An 18,351-nucleotide genomic window follows, 5' to 3' on the forward strand; every position below is an offset into this window, starting at 1 on the left:
ACATAGTTATGGATTTCATGTATTGTCCTACTATCATAACTAAGCTTTATTTTTCATTTTTTGGGGAGCATGAACAAAGACATATGCAGTTGGATGTGTATGCCAGTTAGGAAAAATGTTGAAAATACCAAAGAGGAAATCCATAATCAAATTATACTGTATGAAGAATTTTTCTAAATTAAAAATTTTTAAAAAATCCCTAAATCTTCCCATGTATGAGAAGAACATGGGCTTCTCTGGTCCTTTAAGACCATATGCCTTCAGCCTAAGTCATTGCTCATAATGACTTCTGGTTGTCATGGAAATAAAATAATTTTTAAAGTCACCCTCTTACACTGGGTAGTCACTAACATTTGTACTTCAAAGAAGAGACAAAGGCAAGTATTTGATATTTTATGTAGCTATTAGTAGTAACTTTCCATTTCAGGGGAAAAAGAAAGACAAAAGAGGTCAATGATATAAGATTTAGCAGTTTGTTTATAACATTTACATGTATGTAAATCCATGACTATCAAGAGGCAGGAAGCCCCGCTTTTGTAAGATCTTGTGCTGACCAGTATACCTGCATAGTTTCCTGAAGTTGACTATGTGAATAATATTCTCACTTTTCTGATCTGTAAAAGAGGAATAATTATTTTGTGGATCTAATTGAAGGTTTAGGAATTTGAGATGGGTTAACATAGGAGAGAATTGTAAGGTTTTGTGTGAGCCAGGCGTTGGATTGGTGAGACACTTCTGAGTTGAAATGTCTGCCTAACCTAACTTGTTTTCCTGAAGGTGATTCGCCTCTTGTGTGACTCCATTTTTGTTCAACATTTCCTATTAATTGGAAGGTATTTATCATCACAGCATCTTTCAAATGGATCACCTCACCATTGATACACAAAGGTAAAATCTTTAAACATATTAGATGGGGCTTTTCAAGTTGGGTCTGTATTATTATATTATTATATTATTATTATATTATATTATATTAACACTTATTATCTACACCATGGAATTCAGACATGGAGAGGACTAGATCTTTCTAGGTTATCTCAAATGTGTAGCACATCAGCATTTTCCACCTGAGGCAGCTTGTAAATCAATACTTACTGTTCAAGCAGTCTGCTGCCTCAAATCTGCCTTGGTAAGAAGATTTGAGTAGCACACTGCTGAAGCTATTATCAATTGGAATCCCATTTTCTGCTCTAATATTTCTAGTGGTACATCTATTGCCTTCTTCAATTTGGGATGCAGATCCCACAGATTACTTTGAGTAGTGTGTACCTCTAAGGGAAGGTTTCATGGTAATGAGATACTTTTTTTTAGTACTTTCAAAGTTCTGCAAGCATAGTGGCAATGAAGTGTACCATTGCCACTTGGTGGCTACAAACATTTGGTCCCTTGGAATTCTTCTCAAGTACCCCAAGGTATCCCTCAGGACACAATTTTCCATGAGCAATAACACTAACTACATCCAAAGGTTTGAATTTATTTAGGAAAAATCCTAATGAATTTTTGTATACGTCACATATGGAGTCTTCATTTCATGCTAAATGATACATACAAGATACTCATGATAATTTATATGAAATAATCAAATAGAGTTCAATGTCTGTAAGTGAACATTTGAGTACATTATGGATAAATTTTGGAAATGTCTCAAGTCCTAATGATTTACATATAACTTTGGATTTTGGAATGGAGGAATAAATTCAGGATCTTTCAGACTTTAACAAATCACTTTACCACTGAGGTATAGCCTTAGTCCACATATGTACATATTTTGAAAGTCATTATCATGGTGGATTTAATTATAAAATATGTATAGCTTTTTAAAAATTTTTCAATTTTTAAAAAAAAATGCAAGAAAGACATTCTCCACTGTTAATTTAATCTACATAGTGTTCCGTTTTGATATGTATCTTGTATGTTCCTATTTCTTTGTAAGTGTATGTGTTTGTCATGTGTGTATAAAAGCATTTAAACACATATAAGACTACACATTTCATATATGGAACTTGCCCATACATCACTATTCCATGTGGATCATTTTTTATTTTGCTTGTTCTTAAGCAGGCTTTAGTTTGCAAAACTCATATCTGTAATATAATTTAGAAATGATAATTGAATATTCTTGTTCTTGTTGTTCTCATTTATTTATTATATTTATACATTCCAAACATAGCCGATAAAACATCACCTTGCATATAATACAAATTCGTTTTTGTTGTTAGTAATTCCAAGGGAGAAAATTCTTAGGTAATAAAAAAATTACATTTTAGTAAATGTAATTGCAAAAGAAAACTACTCATAGATGGTAATCCTTGCCTGGTCCTGGATTTTCAGACTTCTTATATTTTCACTTGTAGTATGTTAAACACTAATGCATGGACTACTTAAATGCAACTATGTGAAAATAGCAACATGGTATGAGATCATAGTGCTCAATATACAGCAACTATTTTGTTTCATCAAATTCTTTTATTTTCTTGCCTTGACTTTGTACTTTTTCAATGTCATCTTCAGATTTACCAGTGGGAAGGAGTACATCTACAAACTGAGTGGCCTCTTTAGCAGCATATCAACTTTTGTATTTGAAATACTCATTGCAAGCAGCTTATGCTGGCGCCTGTGGGAATTTGACAACAATGATGTGCAGTTTGTGTCCTTTGGACTGTGGGAGGTATATTACCCTCAACAGGTTAACATCTCTGGGACACTAACCACGATCCTGGTGTATACCCCAATTGATTCAACTTGGAACATTTCAACTGAATTTTTATATGCACAGAACCTGATAGTATGGGCAATTTTGATGAAGCCTGTGGTTCTGGTTTTCAGCATAATGGCCATTAAGCTCAGCTTCATGAAGGACTCACTTGTGGATATGCAGATATGTTGCTACAAGGTTTCTGCCTTAATTTTGTCTGTTAGCAGTGTATTCACATTTGTTTCTGTGACCTGGAACCATATGGTAGATCTTTATGGCCAAACCACTCTTGACTTTCCATCTGATTTTCCTGTTAAGAAAGAAGCCTTAAGAAACAAACATTTAACTGCTATGTTACCAGTAGGCCTCCTTATAGCCACCATGTCAGTCTTTGGTGTGATCATGTTTCTCTCTGAGATAAGATATTTGAAACTACAGAGTCCTGTGAAGGCCAAGTATGCTTCCAAAAAGGACCTTCTAGAGGCCTGAAGTGAAGACTTTTGAATTTTCAACATTTGTGAGAATGGTCTTTGGGAAGTTTCCTATTCCTACAGGAAACTCATGTAGTCCTCATTCTGAATAAATTTGTTCTATATCAAGCACCACTTGGGTGACTGAGTGTTTAAACTTACTTCATCCTCCATATTTCTTAACTTGTTCATTTCTTGAAATTGTTTTCATATCTGAAACACTGAAGGTTATGGTAATGTTCTAAGATTTTGCTAACAAGCAGTAGTAGGCAAATTTACTTCTGAAATGCATGTTGCAAAAATGAACACAACAAAGTCCAGGTGAAATCATTTCATAAGGTAGATGATGCCTAAGCAAAGAAAAGTAACCACATTCCTGTGTGGAGAACCTCAGATATGAACAGTACTATTGGTCCTATATAAAACCTTATAGAATTCCACTAATGGAGTAACTTTTTAACAGGTACATACATGCATAGAATTTAAACAGTGTCACAATATATTTGGTGAGATAATTCCTAAATTGCATTAGTTATGCCTCCGCTAAAACCCAACTGGATAGGAATGAGTGGCATTATTTTGAGTCATTGGTGAATACATCCTGAAACAACTATCATAGGTTTTTCAATGCCATTCATGAGTTTATACGAAGTTATGCTATGGCCCTTTTGCCACGAATAGAATATCTTATGTAATTTTACATGGAGAAATAGTGCTTGTGACAAATGTAAGCTGTAGCCTATACTGGTTAGTATTCATGGTAATGAATGTTAGACTACTTCCTATTCTCAATATCAAACAGCTGCAAATCCTGACAACTACAACAGTGCCCTGCTTGGAGATATTTTGATATAATTGTGTTACAAGTGTTATATGTGTCAACATCATAATTTAAGTGGATTTATTGCCTATTCTCTGAGATTGAACCCATTGAATATATGATGAAATGGAAAGGAATCTGATAATAGATAAGCATAGAAAACACCTTCTCAAGGAAGATTGAATAAAATAACAATTTCAGCAGCCAATACTGATGTACATATAGATTAGTGCCTGATACAGGATACATCATTAAAGAGTATTCATTAATGGTAAAAAAGAACATCACCAGACCAATCCAGTGTATCACCTGCCTATATAGAGCTAAGCTTAGAAGTGAGCAGTGGGCTCTACTGAGTAAGGCACAGAGTTCAGCAGACAAAGTCAGCATGATTTCTCTTCATACAATTCAAGGCTGGAAAGGGTTTACCTGCTGGAGGTTGGTTACTTTTGAAAGAATACAGCAGGGATATGTGGATCAGGAGGTACATGCATAGAACTATGCTTCCTATTATAAAGATTACCCTCCTTTTTTGATTCTTAGGAAACAAACATGAGAAGTGTGCTGCAATACTTTTTGACAGGAGGTCTTATCTGGGATTGTGAAAATGGTTAAAAAGATCAGAGAAACTGATGTTTCAATAGTGCATCCATATTTAGGACCTGAACTGTGGAGATAGACCAGCTATATGTGCATCTTGTGTTAATGTCAAGAAAATAGAGACCACAGCAAGACATGGGAGTATGTGGATAGTTCTGGTATTTATCCTTCCAGCTCATCAGAGGAATCTGTTAGCAATGTGTGCTTGCAAAAGTATGTCTCAGAATGTTGTATCACAGTCAGCATGGGGACTATTCAGTGGAGAAACTGGATGTAGGAGCTTTGTCACCACAAAAAAGCAAGTGACAATTTGCATGGCTCTACCAAGAGAGAATCTGGAGAGCATTATCAGGAAAATTAGTGCCTAATTTCACTACCCCCATAGCTAGAAAATAATTGTGTGGAGATGGTACTTGCAGGCTTGGTTTCAGGAATGACAATGAATCATGGTGCAAGAGTTGTCTTGTCAAGGAGGTTGGATTGGTAAGGTATGGATGGCTCTGGTGTGTGAGTGAATGTTAAGTTAGATGCAGTTCATGATCAGATCTCTTCCTCCATAGTGATGCCATGATATATATACATGATAAATTGAGTCTCAGATTCATGGGATATTACACAAGGGGAATCAAGCTAAGGTGTTGCAAGATATGATCAAAACATAGGTCAATGGGAATTGAGATGATATTGATGTTTCCCTTGTACTCATTTGGATAATTTCTTGAAATAAAAAAGAAAAAAACATGAAAAGTACAGGGGTTAAGAACCTAGGCTTGGGAATTTTGGGATAATCAGCACTGGAAAGTTCAGGGGATTATGGCAGGTATGGAGGTTGTGAGAGCTACATATTTAGAAATCAAACTGATCAAACTGATGAGGTTGAGATAGCCCAGGCAGGATTGATCCTGTTTTGTCCTGATGCTGTTTGCATTCTGATATTACTTCTGCTTCCTCAAAAGGGATTGCCCCTGATAAGCTGTCAATCATGTAGTCAGGTGATATAGTGTGAACCTTCTCCCCATTTTAACTGGTAAATTAAGTCTAGAGCCTGTGATTAGGCAATAGAGGAGAAAGGTGGGACAGGAGGTCTTTGAGAGTGAGATCAGGAAACAGGAGAAGAGGAAAAGAAGGGAAAGAGAGCGGATAGAATAATAGGAAACCATGATAGATCAGAACCCTGTAGCCAGGGGAAATTGCAAGTAGCAAATGGTCTTGCGCCTGGGGAATAAGTTATTATAGTGTTAGATCTGCCCAATCTAGGCTTATAGATTATAATTATAGCAAATAGATTGCATATTTTTTAATACAGGCTTATTGGACTTGAAAATTGCAGCAACAAATTGGCTTAGAACCCAACTAACCTGAGATAAAAGTACACTCCCCTCAATATGAACAGCTAAGGCTTTAGTTTAAAGCTGTAGCAGTGTGTATATTAAATGCTGACTGGATCTAAAGAATCTACAGGGAGCTACCAGGAAGTTCCTCTCCAAGCCCCAAGCAAACCATGACAATCTGAGGCAGCACCCAAGCACTGAGCTGGGACTTAGGCAGTGCCAGTGTCACAACAAAATTCTGGCTCCCTCAGCCTAAAGGACCAAGGGCCCTGTGTCCCAACTGCCTGTAAAGCAGCCCTTATAAGCTGAGGATAAACAGCTGAAAAAAATGGCAGTTAACCTTGTAAAGATTTCTCAGAGGCACAGCTAGCTAATCAGAGAATCACAGCCAGAGGTAGCCTTCCCATGCTCGATTTCCTCTATCCCGCATGTCTAAACAGGACATGGTACAGCCAGATGTGCTCTACCAATAGCTTGCTATACAGGGTACCTGAGATTGGTCCATGCTTCCTACCCCAACCCAAAGAAAGACTGAGGTTTCAGAGACATAGAAGCCACCAGTTGTTCTACAGTTAGCCTCTCCCTTCAAATAAGAGTTGGAGAGGACTGCAGCATCCTGAGTTGAACACCAGAGGGAGAAAAAGGTACAAGAAGCTCCAGATCAGGTAATAAGAATTATAAATTTATAATATATATTAGATACTTAAAGATAAGAAATACAATAAATACCTTCTGGGTTTTATGGGAAAATACTTTGAATGTTTCTTCAGGGATAGAATTAAAAGAAATTGACACCTTGACAGTTACTATTACAATGTTAATTATCTTAATTTACTATGTCTTCTCAAAACACAGGGCCTGTTGGGCCGTGGTGGTGCATGCCTTTAATCCTAGCACTTGGGAAGCAAAGGAAGGCAGATTTCTGAGTTCGAGGCCAACCTGGTTTACAGAGTTAGTTCCAGGACAGCCAGGGCTATACAGAAAAACTTTGTCTCGAAAAACGAAACAAAACAAAAGGACAGGGCCTTAGATAAGGGATAAGAGAACTTTATAGGTTGGAAACATAAGCTGTAAAAGATGAGACTGATCAACAGAGAGATAAATTTAAGACTTGACAACATGGGCTAGAGGAAACATCAGAACTAAAGGTACAGAAATTTATAGGTCAGGATAAGCAATAGAGAGAGGAAAATCTAGGTTGGAGATAGGAGCTGGGAAGGATGTTTTAACCACAAATGCTTAATTTCAAAGATGAGACCGAACAGCAAAGAGATAGCAATAATATGTGGAACCGGGGTCTAGAGGATAATTTACTAAGGTTAATAAATCAAGATAAGGGAGATGGTACAATATCAGAATTAGAACATAAAGAGAAAGTAAAACCATGGAAGTAGGGCCTAGAACAGAATATATAGGAATTACAAAGTGTAGTGTTCGACCTGCAGACCTACACGGATCGTGGGTTGCTTCGGACTGGAGATTGGACCGGACCTGTGGAATTAAACGGGTGGAGAAACAAAGAGTAGGACGCCAAGAAAATTTATCAAAGCGTGCTTTTACTTGAGGTAGATGAGTTTTTATAGCAGGCGGCAAAAATGAAACCACAGCAATCAAACTTATCACATAAACATGACAGCAGATGTAAGGGCGCAAAGTCTGTTTACAAAGCAAGGACTTCAAATGGTAGTTCTGACAGGAGTTAGCTGAGAGTCCGTCTTTGATCTCAGGAGGAGCTGTGGTGTTAGTGTGCATAGTCTTGCACCACAGGTGGCCGGCTTCAGCTGGGGGCTTGTCAGGCGTACTTTCAGTTTCAGAACAGCTTCAGGTAGCCATGGAGGGGAGACTACAATAAAGCAGTATGAAAAACAGAATGAGAAATTTAAGACTTGGTAACATGGCCTAGAGGAAACACTAGAACTAAAGGTACAGGAATTTATAGGTCATGGTAAGGACAGAGGGAAGAAAATTAAGTTTGGATACAGGAGCTAGAGAAGGCACTAGAACAAAGGATACAACCGCTCATAGAACAGAGTGAGTGGCAGAGAGAAAATAATGAGAATTGGAGGAGAATCTTTCAAAATTAATCAATTAGAATAAAGTAGCCATCAGAATATCAGAATTAAAATATAAAGAAATAATTAAAATGTGGAAGCAGAACCATTAACATAGGATACAGGAACATGTGGAACAGGAAGAAAAACAAAAGGAGATATATGAAGAATGGGCACAGACCTTAAGGGAGGAACTTAAAATATCAATTAGGGAAATACTCAGGTAGAGGCAAAAGATAAAATTAGAAAAACCCAACTAAAAGTTGTTTAAATGAACCTAACTTTAGTTCATCCAGTTAGTATACAACAAAGATCAGGAATTTGAAAAGCAACCTCTGACTGTGTTAGAATTGAGAAAATTTAAGGAAAGCATAACTGATCTTGGAATGCATTCACTACTTACAAAACAAATCCTGACTGCTTGGGCTATTAAAATTAAAATAATCCCTGAAGACTGGAAGGATATGGAAAAAGCAATATTAGAACTGGGGTAACATTTAAAATGGTTCTCGTGGTGGAGAGAAGAGGTAAAGGAGATAGCATGACAAAATAAAGCCAGAGCTAGCAATATTTCCAAAGATCAGCTGCTTAGTGAGGGTTATTTTGGTAAGATAGAGAGGTACAGGCTGAATAAGATGAAGAAACCTTGACATTATGTCACTTGGTAACCTCAAATGCCTGGGATAAGGTTACAGAAACAAGAAAAAGACTTGAATCATATTCCAAAGGAAACATTCCCTAGCTTTTTGCAAATGTTGACTTCTGGAATGGAATGAAGTATATGGGATCTGTTGCAGGAAATATTAAAAATGATCACCCCTCACCCTCTTCCACCCCTCCAGACCATGCTCCCACTCTAGTGCTGGTACTGGCCAGCCACAGCACTATGTCCCAGCGGGGTCCTGCTATTCTCACCCACCTAGCAAGTTCACCTCGTTTACATGAAATGCCCCACACACCCCACAATCAGTCATCTAACACCTAGTTACCCAGTAGAAACATGACTCTTAAGGCTTAATTATCCAATCAGGTTTATATATCAATAAGATCACAATTTACAAGATGCCAATACAATAATTTCTGAGCCAATTGATAAAGACAATGCTTTAACCCAATTATTCTAACCTTGTGAAAACCTTAGCTACTTGTAGATGTTTAAAACCATGTGGGTCTGGATCATCTTCCTGTTTGCCTCCATGTTGATATCTCTCCCTCTCTCTGACCTCCGACCAGTCTCACTCCTAAACTTCTAGCTCTGCCTCTCTATTCCTGCCCAACCACAGGCCTGTCACTGCCCTAATGTAATTAGACAGAGAAAATGATGCAACAGAGATCCATCAGAAAGAAAGGTACATTAGCTTTTGAAAATGTGAATGATGAATGCAAAGATGGAATCAGGCCATTGAAGGCAAGGCCAGTATCAGTAGATGAGTGGTTTAGATATACAGTTGATGTAAGACCTTGTTCACCTGATATGACCTTTTTTATTTTAATAGGAGAAGCTGCCACTAGAGGCATTGAGATTGAAGGGACTGAGGTAGCAGAATAAAATTCATTTTGTTCTTAAGACTCCATTCTAAGTTAACTTGCCCTTAGAGTAGCATGGCTCCCACCACTGAGGTCTGAGAAAAATCATGAAATATCCCTACCAGTAGCAAAATAGACACAGCAGCTGCAGCTAGCTGATAACAGAGTGGGCTAAGAAAATATAAGTCAGGTGCTGTAAACCAATTATCTTAAAAAGCAACATTCCTTTACCTGCTGATGTAATGCCAAGGCTTGGAAACCCCCACTGTGTTTTTTGCTTTATAAACCCCCTTCACCTAAAGATGGGGTCACTCTCTTACCCTCTTGGTTTGTGGCCCAAGCTTGAGCTTGAATAAAGTCTCTCATGTGCTTGTTGTTCCTGGTGCTTGCTCTCTCTCTCTCTCTCTCTCTCTCTCTCTCTCTCTCTCTCTCTCTCTCTCTCTCTGTAATCTGGGAAACCCAAAATTTCAAATGTTTTAATTGTGGTGAGCAGGATCATTTCAAAATAAACTGCAGAGAAAACCAAATTAATCCCCAAATGCAGCCTATACCTCTTGGAATATGTAATGTGTTATATAATTAGGAATACCTAATGTGGCAAAGGTAAACATTCTACTTCGGATTGTAGATTAGCAACCACTGGGGAAACACTTCCCCCCACCCCTACAAAAAAACAAAAACAAAAAACAAACAAAAACCTCCCAGAGGGGCCTCTTGCAGGCTGCAATTCCAGACAGGGAAAGTTCTCTTCCTCAGGACAAATAAACACCACTTTTCTGAAAACAGACATTGGGAGACCAGATAATAAGGTTGAGGCAAATTCTATACACAATTTAAAAAACATAAAAAGGGGCCAAAACTGAATATTTTGGCAAACTTTTGTAGAGAAACAAAGGCCCAAGAAAAGAATATTAGTAACCAATATTGAAGTTGAAGTGATGGTCGACACTGAAGCAGATATCACTATTAACTCTCCAAAATACTGACCCACAGGTTGGCAATTTCAAGAAGTAGACATTCAAATTCAAGGAGTTGGGACTTTATCACAAATAAAGCAAGCACCAAAGGACTGAAGTGTACAGGGCCTGAAAATCAGATAGGAAAATTAAGGCCATACATGGGTGATATAGGCATAAACTTAGTAGGAAGAGTTCTGGCACAACAGTGGAAAATACAAATTAATATCCATTCAGTTTCAGAGATTGGCCACAAAAATGGTCAGGCTTCTAATTAAGAAAAAAAGCAAATTAGTTAAAGAAGATTATTAAAGATAGTTACAGCCTGTCCAGGCTTTCCATCTAAAAGAAATAGCAGGGGCTGACAATTCAGCTTTACATCAAGGAGCCACTGCTAATAAAACACCAACACCCTTAGTATTCAGGTAGTTACTTGACAAAACAACTTAGATTGATCAATGAACTATGGCAAAAGAAAAACTACACATACTGGAACAGCTAGTCCAGGTGCAGCTGGAGGCTTAGCATATAGAGGAGTCCACCAGTCCATGCAATTCTCTGGAGGCTTAGCATATAGAGGAGTCCACCAGTCCATGCAATTCTCCTGTATTTGTCATTAAAAAGAAGTCTGGCAAATGGAGGATGTTGACAGATGTCAGAGCAATTAATAAGTTTATTTAGCCAATGGATTCTCTGCAGTTTGGAATCCAATTGCTTTCCTTATTGTCTAAGTGATGGCCTATCATAGCTATTGATATAAAAGACTGCTTTTTCACAATCCCTCTATATGACCATGATAAGGAAAGTTTTGATTTCTCTGTGCCTACCTTTAATAGAAGTTGTCCAGTAAGAAGATATCATTGGAAACTCATGCCATGATGAATGTTAAATAGCCCTACTATGTATCAATATTTTGTACAGTACCCATTGGAGATTCATCAACAATTTCCTCACTCCATTATTTATCATTATATGGATTTTGCCCTATTGGCTTATACAGGTATAAATATCCTGGATATAATATTTGGTGCAGAAAAATACTTACATTGCTAGAGATTGCAAATTGCCCCTGAAAAAATACAAAGAAGGGATTCTATTATTTATCTCAGATATAGATTAAGTCTAAACAAGGTTAGATGAAAAAAGGTGCAAATTAAAAAAATCAATCAAGGACTCTTAATTATTATCAGAAGCTACTAAGAGATAGTAACTGGCTAAAGCCTGCAATTGAGTTATTTACTCAAGACTAAGAAATTTATTTGAATCTTTAAAAGGTGATAAAAATTTAAATAGCCTGAGGAAATTATCAACAGAGGCTGAGAAAGAAGCTCTGGTAGAAATGAAATGACAGGCTACACATCTAGATCATAAAGATCTAAAGACGGCCTGCATCTCAGTTATGTTGTCTTCTACTCATTCCCCTACAGGAATTCTTATACAGAAGGAAGGTTATATCTTAGGTTCCATATTTTTAGCACATAAACATAGTAAGAAATGAAAATCCTACATAGAAAAGGTTTCTGGGTTTCTGTATGATACTAAAAGAGAAATGAGACTTTGACAATCAGCTAGATTTGATCCTGCTTAAATTGTAGTACCCTTTGCTAATGCAGGGTACTACAATTGTCTCATTATGGACACAAGAAGAACACTGGCAAAGAGCATGTAGTAATTTCTTGGGAAATATTAATAACAAATACCCTAAAAGCAAGTGGCTTCAGTTCATAAAAAGAACAAATTGGATCCTCCCTCATATAATAGGAACTCCAATTTCTATCCCATACATTTTACACTGATACCAATAAATCAGGAAAGGTAGAATATAAATAAGAAGATGTATGTAAGGTGGTTGAGCATCCTAATAAATCGGTTCAATAATCTGAATTATATGCAATACTTAAGGTATTATCAGATTTTCTATTTTTTCCCTTTTTATTGGCTATTTTATGTATTTACATGTCAACTGTTGTCCCCAGTCCCACTTTCCCTTCTAAAACCCCCCTATTCCACCCTCTTCTGCCTCTATGAGGTTGGTCCCCCACCCACACACCCACTCTACTGCCCTAGCATCCTCCTATTCTAGGGCATCAATCCTCCACTGGAACAAGAGGCTCCCCTCCCATTGATGCCTGATAAGGTAATTCTCTGCTACATATGCAGTTGGAGCCATGGGTCCCTCCATGTGTACTCTTTAGATGGTGATTTAGTCCCTGGGAACTCTGGGGGATATCATTACTTGATATTACTGTTCTTCCTATGGGATTGCAATCCCGTTTAGCTCCTTCAGTCCTCTCCCTAATTCTTCCATTGGGGTCCCTGTGCTCAGTCTAATGGTTAGCTGTGAACATCTGCATCTGTATTGGTCAGGTTCTAGCAAAGCCTCTCAGGGGACAGCTATACCAGGCTCCTGTCAGCAAACACTTCTTGGCATAAACAATAGTGTCTGGATTTGGTGCCTGCAGGTAGTATGGATCCCAAGGTGGGACAGTCTCTGGATGGCCTTTTTCCCCACTCTCTGCTCTACTCTTTGTCTCTGCATTTCCTTTACACAGGAACAATTCTAGTTTAAATTTTTGAGATGAGTGGGTGGCTCTGACCTTCAACCAGGGGCCATGACTATCCACTGGATATAGTGTCTACAGATACTCTCTCCCCTTTTTTGGATATTTTTAACTAATGCCATCCTTCTTGGGGCCTGGGAATCTCTTACTTTCCTGGCATTTGAAACTTTCTAGATGATAGCCCTAAATCCCCAGTCTCCACTGCTACACAACTCCATTCAATTTCCTAACCCTCTGTACGTCTACCTGTCATCTCTTCCCACACCTGATCCAGACCCCAGTTTCCCTTCCTCTTCTCTTTTCTTCCCAGGTCCCTCCTTTCCTCTACTTCCCATGATTATTTTGTACCCCTTCTAAGAAGGGCTGAAGCATCCACACTTTGGTTTTTCTTCTTCTTAAGCTTTATAGAGTCTGTGAGTTGTATTGTGTGTATTCTGAGTGGACTAAAATCCACTTATCTGTGAGTACATACCATGTGTGTTCTTTTGTGGCTGGGTTACATCACTCAGGATGATATCCTCCAGATCCATCCATTTCCCTAAGAATTTCATAAATTCATTGTTTTTAATACTGAGTGGTACTCCATTGTGTAAATGTACCACATTTTCTGTATCCATTCCTCCATTGAGGGACTTCTTGGTTCTTTCTAACTTCTTGGGATTATAAATAAGGCTGCTATGAACATAGTGGAGCATGTGTCCTTCCTTGTTATATTTTGTTGCATACTTGGGTATATGCATGGGAATGTTATAGCTGGGTTCTCAGCTAGAACTATATCAAATTTTCTGAGGAACCAACAGACTGTTTTTCCAGAATGGTTGTGCCAGCTTGCAATTACATCTGAAATGGAGGAGTTTTCCTTTCTCCATATCCTAGACAGAATCTGCTGTAATCTGAGTTTTTGAACTTAGCTGTTCTGTCTGGTCTGAGGTGGAATCTCAGGGTCATTTTGATTTGTATTTCCCTGATGACTAAGGATGTTGATCATTTTATTAAATGCTTTTTAGACATTTGACAATCCTCAGTTAAGAATTCTTTGTTTAGCTGTGTACCACATTTTTAATAGGGCTATTTGTTTCTCTGGAGTCTAACTTCTTGAGTTCTTTGTATATATTGGATATTAGCCCTCTATCGGATGTAGTGTTGCCATTTTGTCTCATTGACAGTCCTTTCCCTTCCAGAAGCCTTTCAATTTTATGAGACTCCATTTGTCAGTAGTTGATCTTAGTGGCTAAGCCATTGGTGTTCTTTTCAGGAAAATTTTCCATGTGCTGATGTGTTCAAAACTCTTTCCCACTTTCTCTTCTATTAGATTCAGTGTATCTTGTTTTGTGTCTTTGAGGTCTTTGATCTTTATACAAGGAGATAAGAATGGAAGAATTGGAGTGCTCATCTAGTGGGGCCCAGGTGCTTCATCAGACAGGGAGCAAATTTGGTGCTGCTGGCCAGCGTCAGAGTAGTGGGCCCAGCATGGTGTTGAAGTGGCAGCAGGTACTAGTAAGCAATGGTGAATCTTGGCATCCTAGGAATGGCACTCAGGCAGGTGGTCATGAGGAGTCAGCTGCCCATTATGCAGTGATTGCCATTGTTCTTGTTTTTTGTCTCATGGCACTAGGGGCATCCTGGTATGTAACCTACTCAAGTGGAATGGCTACCATTGCACAGCCCAAAAGGATGTCAGGCCCAGCACTGGGGGAGGAGGCAGTGAGATCAATCCCACCTATCAGACAAAGGATGCCAATGAGGACACCATTGGAGTCCTGGTATGCCTGATCACAGAGAAGAAAGAAAATGCAGCAGACCTAGATGGGCTGTTGAAAGAATATCAAAGCAAAGAGCTGATACAGACAAGTCATAGGCTTGTACCCAGGCTGCTGCCAGCCCACATCTGCCCACATCTGCCCACATCACCACCTCCTCCACGTTGTGCAGGTCCTGGCCTCACTCTCTGGCCCCTGCTGCTCCAGTTTTAGCCAGAAGTGGCCAGAAGTGTTGTTGTCTCCTGAGGCAGCAGTTGCCACCACTTCTGCTCCCATCCTTCTACCTACTGCATCCAGGGTTCCCAAGGCTAGTGCCAAACCAGGACATAAGGGTGAGATTACCATCTTGTATGTGAGCAAGAGAACCACTATATGGTCCAGCTAAGTGAAAAAATCTGGTCATCTGATTGGCTGTGTAGAATTGGACACTCTACCTTGTCCTGGGAGGTTCTGAAGGCTTCCTGCAGGTGGGAGAGCTACAGCTGGGACTAAGGACCAAGATTCAAAGTTCTAGCAGACAAAAGAGCAAAGGCCAAGTTCTAGAGGTGGAACCATCCACCCCATTGAGGAGGCAGCCTGCATCATAGCACATGAGCAGGAGATCAAGAGCCTAATCTATCCTTGCAGCCCTGTCACTTCCATGCATGGTGGAGTAACCCTGTTCCTGCTCTGAACACATCACAGGAGCCCTTTGTCCCTTAGGTGTTTGGTTTGGTGGAGAAGTGGTATCTGTACCTGGTCCCTAGCTTGTGCCTTGGGAACTAGCCACTCATTCCCATGTCCTGGACCCTGGATGTGACTCCCTTTCTTCTGTCAGGCCCTCTAAAGGAAAGGTGTAGCAAAGATGCTTGTATTGGTAGCAGAGTACCTGGGTTCCAATCTGAGCTTATTCCTAGTTACTGACTGTGATGTTGGGGGAGGAGAGCTCAATTTCCAGGACCTCTCCAGCTCTTTGAAGATTCTGGGCTGAGTCCTGTTGGGGGGAGCTTGACTTTGCTACCCTCCCATTAGTAGCTTTATCTGGCCAGTTTTTGCTGCTTCCTGGCCCTTGGCCCCCCTACACATCCCATTTCTTTTTTATTGAAACATGCTGTTTTCTTGTCCCTACATCTCCAATCCAACACATTTTAGTAATAAAAGGTGGAAAATGTCTTCACAAGGTGCTTCCTTTCCCTGTATCCTCTCTGAAAACTGCTCACCTCCAGGGCCCTGCCAGGTGTGTGACACATCATCCTCCCCTTCATCAGCACCTTCCTCTGAAACCAGGGAAACAGGCAGAGGTGGCTCCTCATTTCATTCTTACCGAATTCCCCAGAGGCCAGGTTCCCCAATAAAAATACAGGCTGAGCCATATGTGTGATTGAAAGTGTTCCCATGATCATTCCAAAAAGTTTTCTTAAAAAGGATAAACTTAATATTTTTAACCCAGTATATCCAGAATATTTTCATTGTAATATAAGATCATTATGAAAAAAATAATGGAAGAATTTGCAATCTTCTTCATGTTGACTACCGCTTGAAACAGCACCATTTGTTGAATATCATATCTATTTTCCACTGGATGGTTTTGTTTTGTTTTTTGTCAAACATCAGGTGACCATATGTATGTGGACTTATTTCTGTATTTACAATGTTATTCCACTGATCTGTCTGTCTCTGCTTTTATCACATGGTTTTTGGCACTATTACTCTGTAGTACAGAGTGAGGTCAAGGATGGTGATTCCAAAAGAACTTCCCTTATTGTTGAGAAATTTTTTCTTATTCTGTTTTTTGGGTTTTTTTTTTTAAAGTTTTGGATGAATTTTGGAATTGCTCTTTCTATTTCTGTGAAGAATTGAGTTGGAAATTTCATGGGGATTGCATTTAATCTGTAGATTGCTTTTGATAAGATGACTATTTTTACTATGTTAATCCTGATTATCCATGAGCATAGGAGATATTTCTGTCTTTTGAGGCCCGCTTCAATTTCTTTTTTTAGAGTCTTGAAATTCTTGTTGTACATATCTTTAACTTGCTTGGGTAGAGTCACACCAAGATATTTTATATTATTTGTAGTTATTGTGAGGGCATTTTCCCCTTAATTTCTCATCCTTTGAGTAGAGGAATACTACTGATTTGTTTCAGTTAATTTTATATCCAGCTACTTTGCTGAGGCAGTTTTTCAGCTGTAGAAGTTATTTGGTGGAAGTTTTGGGGTCACTTAAATATATTATCATATCATCCACAACTAGTGACATCTTGATTTCTTCCTTTCCAATTTGTATCCCTTTGACCTCCTTTTGTTGTGTAATTGGTCTAGCTAGAACTTCATGTACTATATTGAATAAATATGAAGAGAGTGGGTAGCCTTGTCTTGTTCCTGATTTGAGTGGGATGGCTCCATGTTTCTCTCCATTTAATTTGATGTTGGATATTGGTTTGCTGCATATTTCTTTTGTTATGTTTAGGTATGTGCATTGAATTACTGATATTTCCAAGACTTTTAACATGAAGACGTGTTAGATTTTGTCAACGATTTTTTCAGCATCTAATAAGATGATCATGTGGTTTTTTTTTCCTTTGAGTTTGTTTATATAGTGGTTTACATTGATGTATTTCCATGTATTAAACAATCACTCCATCCCTGGAATGAAGCCAACTTTACTATGGTGAATGATACTTTTGATGTGTTCTTGGATTCTGTTGCCAGAATTTTATTGAATATATTTGCCTCAACCTTCATAAGGGAAATTGGTCTAAAGTTCTCTTTCTTTGTTGGGGCTTAGTGTGGTTTAGCTATCAGCGTAACTGTGGCCACATAGAAAGAGTTATGTAGTGTTCCCTCTGTTTCTGTTTTGTGGAGTAGTTTGAAAATTATTGGCATTAGGTCTTTTTTGAAAATCTGACAGAATTCTGCACTAAAATCATTGGGCACTTTTTGGTTGGGAGACTTAATTAAATCTTCTATTTCTTTAGGAGTTATGGGACTTAGATGGTTTATCTGATCCTGATCTAACTTTGGTACCTGGTACATGTCTAGAAAATCAACCATTTTATATGGATTTTTCAGTTTTCTTGAGTATAGAATTTTGTAATAGGATCTGGTGATTTTTGAATATCTTCAGTTTTCTTTGTTATGTCGCTCTTTACATTTCTTATTTTGTTAACTTGGATACTGTCTCTGTGCCCTCTGGTTAGTTTAGCTAAAGGTTTTTCTAACTCGTTGATATTATCAAAGACCCAGGCCCTGTTTCATTTTCTTTTATTATCTGTATAGTTCTCTTTGTTTCTACGTGATTGATTTCAACCCTGAGTTTCCTGACATCTAATCCTATTGGATGTATTTGCTTCTTTTTGTTCTAGAATGTTCAGATGTGCTCATAAGCTGATAGAGTGTGCTTTCTCTCCAATTTCTTTATGAAGGCACTCAGATCTATGAGTTTCCCTCTTAGCACAGGTTTCTTTGTGTCTCATAAGTTTGGGTAGGTTGTGCCTTAATTTTTGCTAAATTCTAAGAAGTCTTTAATTTCTTTCATTTTTATCTTTGCTGACCATGTAACCATTGAGTAGTTTAGCTTTGGTATCTATGTGGGGTTTCTT

The 18,351-nt window shown here is 38.4% G+C and overlaps 1 protein-coding gene and 1 pseudogene across 1 annotated transcript; both read left to right on the top strand.

Moving 5' to 3' along the window:
- Positions 1-303: 303 nt before the first annotated feature.
- Positions 304-3,297, top strand: LOC116095104. Its single transcript, XM_031376636.1, has 3 exons — positions 304-377; positions 778-888; positions 2,512-3,297. Exons 2-3 carry the CDS (start codon positions 860-862, stop codon positions 3,182-3,184), a joined length of 702 nt encoding a protein of 233 aa, XP_031232496.1. The 5' UTR covers positions 304-377; positions 778-859; the 3' UTR covers positions 3,185-3,297.
- Positions 3,298-7,300: 4,003 nt separating this feature from the next.
- On the top strand, positions 7,301-15,156 carry LOC116099035 (annotated as a pseudogene).
- The last annotated feature ends 3,195 nt before the right edge of the window (positions 15,157-18,351 follow it).

This window comes from Mastomys coucha, chromosome X, assembly GCF_008632895.1.
Source record: "Mastomys coucha isolate ucsf_1 chromosome X, UCSF_Mcou_1, whole genome shotgun sequence".
NCBI lineage: Eukaryota > Metazoa > Chordata > Mammalia > Rodentia > Muridae > Mastomys > Mastomys coucha.